The following is a 7,547-nucleotide window of genomic DNA, read 5'->3' on the forward strand; positions in this document are numbered from 1 at the left end:
GGGGGCTGAGGCAGTCTGTGGGGGCTGAGGCAGTCTGTGGGGGCTGTGGAACCCAGTCAGAGGTCTCAGAACACAGCTCTGCCCGAGGTTCTCAGCGAGCTATGGTGCTGACTCAGGCTGAGAAGCAGAGGTCCTCAGGTAGCCTTGTGTATTTTAGATAATAGTAGACTATCGCTGTTTATTTGGAAAATGAGTTTAAGGTTCTGTTTAGTGCATTTTAGGAAAATAATTATTGTGGGGAAAATATGCTTATCATCGTTCACATTCTATGCCCCAAATCGAAACCGTCCCCTGTAAACACTAACATCTTTTATGGTAAGATTTTCTTTGCACCTCCAACTTCCAAATATTGACGCAGAGACTTGTTACTAATTATGAAAGCTTGGCTTTAGCTTACGCTTGTTCCCAGCTAGCTCTTACAACTTAAATTTGTATTATCTATGTTTATATTAATCCATGTTTATATAGTGTGGCTCATTACCTCTGTTGAGTATCATGCGGTCCACTTCCTCTGTGTCTGGTGAATTCCTCACCTCTCAAACCCTCCTCCTCAGTTCCTCTCTCTCTCCACAAGTCCTGCCTGTCTTCTCCTGCCTAGCTATTGGCCATTCAGCTCTTTGTTAAGCCAATCAGAAGGTGCCTTTGCAGAGATGCCTCACAGTGTAGGAAATGGCTCTCCCACAACATTACAGCTCTGGCAGGTGTCAGTTCTGCTTTTGTCTCTTACCGTCGATCCTGTGGGACACGTGCAAGCTCCATCATGTAGCCATTTTAAAATTATTTGCTTATTTTTGAGACAGGGCCTCACTGTGTAGTCCTGAGGCTGGCCTCAGCTAACAATCTGCATGGCTCTACCTCCCAACAGCTGTGACTGAAGATATTTAGCCACCATACCTGGCTTGCTTTAAATTTTTTATTACATTTATTATTTAGCATGTGTGTGCTTGCGCATGCATGCATGCTCACATGGATATATGGAGGTTAAAGAACAACTCGCAGGAATTGGTTCTCCTCCCATCATGTGGGTACCAAGGCTAGACCTCAGGTCCTCAAGCTTAGTAGCAGGCACCTTTGTCTTTTAGACAGGATGGTCTTCCGGACTGGCCTGGAACTCTGTATGTAACCACGGATGACCTGACTCTGCCTTCTGAGTGCTGGGATTACAGGTGTATGCTACCACAGCTGGTGTATGTGGTGCTGGGAATCAAGCCAGGGCTTTCTCCATGCGGACAGGCACCTATCAGCTGCACCCCATCCCTAGCCCCGGTTTACGCTGGACCGTCTGGCTAAATAAAGAACCACACGGTGGACTTTCTGTGTCCACAGAATCACTTTGGTGCTGCACAAACAGGGCACTGAGCCTTGTCTATACTCTGGTTTACCTGTGTCACAGAAAGACACTGCCATGTGGCGAAAATATCACAGCCAGGGTGCCGCCATATAGGGTGAATGGAGCCTGCACTGCTAGTCTCAAGTGGCTAGGCCCTGCTCTTCCTGTGACCGGTCTGCATCAGGGAATGTTTATGGTTCCAGGGGAGATGTTTTGGGCCTGGGAGGTTAGGGAGGGTGAAAGGCTGTGGCAGCAGGAAGGGGTGGAGCGGCGCAGGGTGGAGAAGCGTCTGCACAAAGCCCAGCAGGGGAGTTTATTTAATTCCTGCTTATCACCTTATCTCTGGAGGGAGTCTTGGCCTGTTCTCCTTCCTGCTTCTGGGCAGGTTTTTGTTTCAATTCTTTTGAAACTGCAGCTCACTTTGTAGTCCAGGCTAGCCCCAACTCTGCAATCATCCTTCCTTGGCCTCCTGGGTTACAGGTGTGAGCCACCATGTCTAGCCTTGTGTTGTTTGTTAACACTGACTTTCATTCCGTAGCCCTGACTGACCTGCAAGTCCCTACGGTAGAGCAGGCTGTCCTTGAACTCACAGAAACCTGCCTTCTCTCCAGAGTACTGGGATTAAAGTACTAGAGAGGGGTGTGCTCCATGCCCAACCCTAGTCTTATATATTTGATCTTTGACTCTGGAGGCCTTTTCCCCATGCTGACAGTAATTGGAATGTCCCGTGGAGACCGTGGGTCCAGGCAGCTGCCTGCCATTCCCGATTCGGAAAGAGCACTAGGACCCATCCCTGCCCTTCTTCCTGGTACCTGTACCATCTCCTGGGCTAAGGATCTTGTGTGCAGAACGCCTGAGGTGGTAGTTGACTCGGGTGCAGCCGGGGTGGTGCCACTGCTCAAATCCGAGACAGAGTCTGGCCTCCTTGGCAGCCGCAGAGAGGTTGACGGTGACGCTGGTACATTTCTGTGTAGACCTGAACCGGACATTCCCTGACAACGTGAGGTTCCGGAAGACGGCGGAGCCTTGTCTACAGAAGACCTTGTACAACGTGCTGCTGGCGTATGGGCTACACAACCAAGGTGTGGGGTACTGCCAGGTGAGCCCCCAGACAGAGCTGGCATGTGTTGGGGGGTGTCATTCGGTACCCCATAGGTCCATAGCAGTGACATTCTGCAGGTACAAACGATTAGTACTCAGGCATCTGCACTAGCCTGCCCTTAGGGTCCTTACAGAATGCGTCATCAACTGCAGCCACTAAGGGCACCTCCTGTGCACATTTGCTACGTTCCCTTTTAAAAGGTGGGCCTTGCGCACCTCCCAGCTCGCTCTTTCTCTCTCCGTTTCTCTCTGCTTGCCCTTTTCTCTCTCTTCTTCTTCTCTGCCTGCCTCTCCTCCCTCCCTCTCTCTCTCACTCTCTCTGCCTCTCTCTTCTCCTCTGCTGCTCCTGTCCCCAGAGTCTGGTCTCCCCCCTCCCCTTCCCTCTTTTTCCGTTTCCTTTCCCCAATAAAGACCCCTTCACGTGAACTCTGTTGCATGGCGTCTTTCTCTTGTGCGGTGCGTTTTAAATGACTACACAAACTTTATTCCTGAGTCATGGGCTCTGGGTTGGGATGCCTGTCTCAAAGTTGGCCTAGCTTTCTGTACGTCCCTGCTGGAAAAGCAGGGGACACCTGCCGGATGACTTTGAGCTGTCACATAGTGAATAAGGTGAGGGTGGAAGCTGGGAACAATGGGAGTGACATTGAGAGGCACAGAATGAAAAGGAGGCTGAGGTCTGAGGTGCACTGTGCAGACATTCTGTGGGTGTGGCCAACGTGTGATGCAGAGCCAATCTCTCGCAGTTGCTTCTGGAAGCCTGGTGTAATAAATAGATCCTACCTGCAGATTTTGGTCTTGTTCGGATTGCCAGCTGGGGAGCAGTTTCCTGACTGTGGTTTGGAGTGTGTGCTGGAACTATGTACTTGCAAACTGGCTAAACCAAGAACGACTCTGGAAATACAAGACCCAGGTGTGGGCTGGACAACAGTCAGGGCTACCTCCTCTGCAGCTGTTTCCTACTTCCTGTTCAGGCTCCACCCAAGAATCTGAGACTTCTGGGATTGTTGTTTCCATATTTGCCCTGCTTGTCATCAGTGTTTCCATCTCCCTTTTTGTAAGGCCACACACCATCTAGCTGAAGGTCTCTGTTCCTAGGGAACCTCATTTTAGCTAGAAAATCTGCACAGACTTGTCTCCAAGTGAAGCCATACTCCAAGACAGAAGACTTCTGTCTTTGGGGACTGTCTTAGGTTTCTATTGCTGTTAAGAGACACCATAACCACAGGAACCCTTATAAAGGAAAACATTTAATTAGGACTGGCTTATAGTTTTGGAGTTCATTATCCTCATGGTGGACATGGCGGCATGCAGGCAAACATGGTGCTGGAGAAGGAGGCAAGTGATCTATATCTTGATCCACAGGCAACAGGAAGTGAACTGAGGCCCTGGGCACAGCTTGAGCATAGGAGACCTCAAATCCCACCCCGACAGTGACACACTTCCTCCTCCAAGTTCATAGCTACTCCAACAAAGCCACACCTCCTAGTAGTGACACTCTCTATGGGGACACAGTCCTGCCCATGACATGGGGAGTCATAAAGTGCTAGCAAATGGCTTTGCATTTTCTTTGATGAAGCTGTGCTGACTTCCACAGGTGCTTCCGTGCGAGCGCCAATACCTTGCTGGCATCTTCCCAGTTGCTATCACTCTCATGACCCAGGGACACCGAGCCTTTCCCGGCCTCTGGGCTGTCACAGTGCCTTGGTCTGTACACTTTTCCTCCTTTACTTTTTTCATTGCTGGGCATTATATCTTTTTCATGATTGAAAAGTTCTCTGTTACCCAGGTGGTGGTGGCACATGCCTCTAATCCCAGCACTCAGGAGGCAGAGGCAGGCGGATCTCTGTGAATTCGAGGCCATCCTGGTCTACAGAGCGACTTCCAGGACAGGCTCCAAAGCTACATCCCCTGTCTCGAAAAAAAACAGGAAGGGAGGGAGGGAGGGGAGGGAGGGGGAAGGAAGGAAGGAAGGAAGGAAGGAAGGAAGGAAGGAAGGAAGGAAGGAAGGAAGGAAGGAAAGAGATCAGCAGCAGTGCCTGCCTTTTCACGGGGGCGCTGGAGATCCGCATTCAGTTGTGGAGCTAACAATTTCCCAGGGCCGCCTCCCTAGGCCCTGGGCCTCTTGTGTGTGGAGGACATTCTGAAGTATTAGAGGCTGGGTGCCCGACAGTGGCAGTTGGCTCCTGGTAAGTGTATCTTTTAGAAGTATAGACAGAACAAAAGGGAGGAAGACAGAAATTATGCAAGGGTTTATTCTCTCAGAGGTGACAGGAGCACACATTGCTAGGTCCCCATCATGAGCTTCGAGGGCCATGAACTCTGCCTGGCTTTGTGCCAGTACTTGGAGCTCCTTCCCTTTGCGGGGAGTCCTCACTGTCCCACCCCTTCAGTCAGGACTTCTTGTTGCTTGCCTTTTGTGGGAGCTGAGGATTGATCATGTGAAGCCGGTGCCTTACTCTTGAGCTATTCCTGGGGCCTCTTTTCACTTCTATTTAAGATTTATTATTTATTATGTATGCAACATTTTGCCTGCATGTCAGACAGGGGAACAAATCTCATTATAGATGGTTGTGAGCCACCATGTGGGTGCTGGGAATTGAACTCTGGACCTCTGGAAGAACAGTCAGTGCTCTTAACCTCTGAGCCATCCCTCCAGTCCCCCCTTTTCACTTTCTTATTTTGAATCAGAGTCTCTAGGCTGCCTTGAACTTCCGGTTCTCCTACCTAAACTTCCTAAAACACTGGGATCATAGGACTATGTCACCAGGCCTGGCTGATCTTTGCTGATTGAAACACGATTAATAAAAACTCAGAGACAGAAATTGGGGTTCAGCCTGAAGGTCAGCAAAGCAAAACAGCCAGCCACTGGCTCTTACCTCAACCTTAGTCCAAAATGGGAATCCTGCCTCCAGGAATCTCAGAATGATACTGTCGGAGAGCTGTCTCCTCCTGTTTTATATTCCTCTCTAGGGCTGGGATTAAGGGCATGGACCACTACCACCTGGTTTCTGTGGCAACTAGTGTGGCTCCTGGGATTAAAGGTGTGTGTCACCACTGCCTGGTCTGTAAGGCCAGCCAGTGTGGCTGTTTTACTTTTCTCATCCTCAGGTAAGCTTTATTTATTAAAATACAGATGAAATGCCAGTATAGCTACTGTCCCAAACACAGTCACTAGCGGATTGCCTGAGCTCTGTACTGGTCAGACTGATCCCCACCGACTGTGCCACAAGCCAGCAGTCGGAAGAGAAAGCCTTCAGTTTTCTATTCTGGGTGGCAATCAGTGTTCTTCAGGTTGAGTTCCCTCTTTCATGTTGAATGGCTGGACAGTACAGACAGTTAGCCTTGGGTCTCTACTGTGCCATGCAAAAGTGGGTTTAGAGCAGTGGTTCTCAACCTGTGGGTCTCCACCCCTTTGGGGGTCGCATATCAGACATCCTGCATATCAGAGATTTACAGTTTAGAGTTTTGAAGCAGCAACGAAAATAGTTGTATGGCTGGGGTCACCGAATGTTCGGTGACGGTGGCGTTCGGAAGGTTGAGCACCTCTGCTCTAGAGCGCCCCGAGTTTCCAGGAAGAGCACAGGAATGGGAACCTACCATGAGCTGAAATACTGCACTCTGTCTGTCCAGCACTCAGGTGAGGTTTGTGTCTCATTCTGATTTCAGGGAATGAATTTCATAGCAGGATATCTGATCCTTATCACCAAGAACGAAGAGGAATCTTTCTGGCTCCTGGACGCTCTTGTTGGAAGAATACTACCTGGTGGGTTGAAAGTTCTTTGTTCTGCCCTGTCCTTGCCCTCACTCCGCCCGGCTTCTGATGCCTTTGACATCCTGATGGCTGGGCCATCAGGATGGAGGGAAATGGCTGGGTTAACTCAGGGATGGAGCACTTCTTGGCTTTTGTGAAGGAAGGTCTTGGGTTTAAGCCCCATCACTGGAGAGAGGGAGGAGAGGGAAGAAATCTAGTGAAAACATAGTTGGTTTGTGGAAGCCGAAGTTAAGACTTGAGTTCTGTGATCTTCTCCATGGCCCCTTCCTTGTGTTGTGTGTATGTGTGCGTGTGTACGTGTGTATGTGGGGGGGCCTTCATGTAGTTGAATCGATCACACATGAGCCACACAGCTCAGATGTGGTGCTGAGTTTGTGAGGAAGCACACTGGACAGATGTGGTACTGAGTTTGTGAGGAAGCACACTGGACAGATGTGGTACTGAGTTTGTGAGGAAGCACACTGTGGACAGATGTACTGAGTTTGTGAGGAAGCACACTGTGGACAGATGTACTGAGTTTGTAAGGAAGCACACTGGACAGATGTGGTACTGAGTTTGTGAGGAAGCACACTGTGGACAGATGTGGTACTGAGTTTGTGAGGAAGCACACTGTGGACAGATGTTGCTTCTTTCTAAGCTGGGAGTCGCTCATCCTTTTCAGGCTGCCAACCTGCCGTCTGTTAACAGAGAACAGTCACCAGGTGTAGTAAATTCAGTGTAATCAATTCGCCACAGGCTGCGGTGAGGGTCTCTAGGAAGAATCAGTGCTGTCCTGAGGGTGGTGACTTGGAACAGAGAGATTTCCTGTTTGTTCAGTCCTGTGCCTGGCCCCTCAGAAGTGAGTTAGAACACGAGAGGGTGTGTGGCCTTGAGCCTGGGATGTTTTCCTAGTTCCTGGGTCCCTGCTAAACTTCAAACACAGCCTTCGCTTCTACCTAAGTTGTGTGTTCATATTGGTCAAGCCCATTTCCCAGATGAGGAAACCGGAGGCCTAGGGAATGTGTCAGCTCAAGGCCGATCCACTGCTGTTTTTTCTGAGCCTAGTTTCTGAGGTACCAGGACTGGGTTCTGAGGACTGTATGTATGTGTCCTCGCTGAGCTGTTTGGTAGGGCTGTGCTGGTGGACAGGGACCCACCAGAGAGAAACCAGCTCCCTTTCCTCCTGCTGTTAGTCCACAGGGGTAGGGATGCAAGCTGGCTGGTTCAGTGTTAGCTTCCCACAAGCTAGAGTCATTGGGAAGGGGAACCTCGGCAGGGGAAATGCCCTCACCAGACTGGCCTGTAGGCAAGCATGTGGCACATTTTCTTGACTGGTGATTGATGGGGCAGGCCTACCTCACTGTG

General features: G+C 50.0%; 1 protein-coding gene across 3 annotated transcripts in view; it reads left to right on the top strand.

Moving 5' to 3' along the window:
* Window positions 1–7,547, top strand: part of Grtp1 (growth hormone regulated TBC protein 1) — a 32,091-nt gene that overhangs the window by 5,834 nt on the left and 18,710 nt on the right. For all 3 annotated transcript variants that reach the window (XM_026788792.1, XM_026788793.1, XM_005366264.2), the window contains exons 4-5: window positions 2,305–2,429; window positions 6,098–6,194. In XM_026788792.1, the coding sequence (XP_026644593.1) occupies window positions 2,305–2,429; window positions 6,098–6,194 (222 nt within the window). The remainder of the gene's footprint in view (window positions 1–2,304; window positions 2,430–6,097; window positions 6,195–7,547) is intronic.

This window comes from Microtus ochrogaster, unplaced genomic scaffold (genome assembly GCF_000317375.1).
Source record: "Microtus ochrogaster isolate Prairie Vole_2 unplaced genomic scaffold, MicOch1.0 UNK7, whole genome shotgun sequence".
NCBI lineage: Eukaryota > Metazoa > Chordata > Mammalia > Rodentia > Cricetidae > Microtus > Microtus ochrogaster.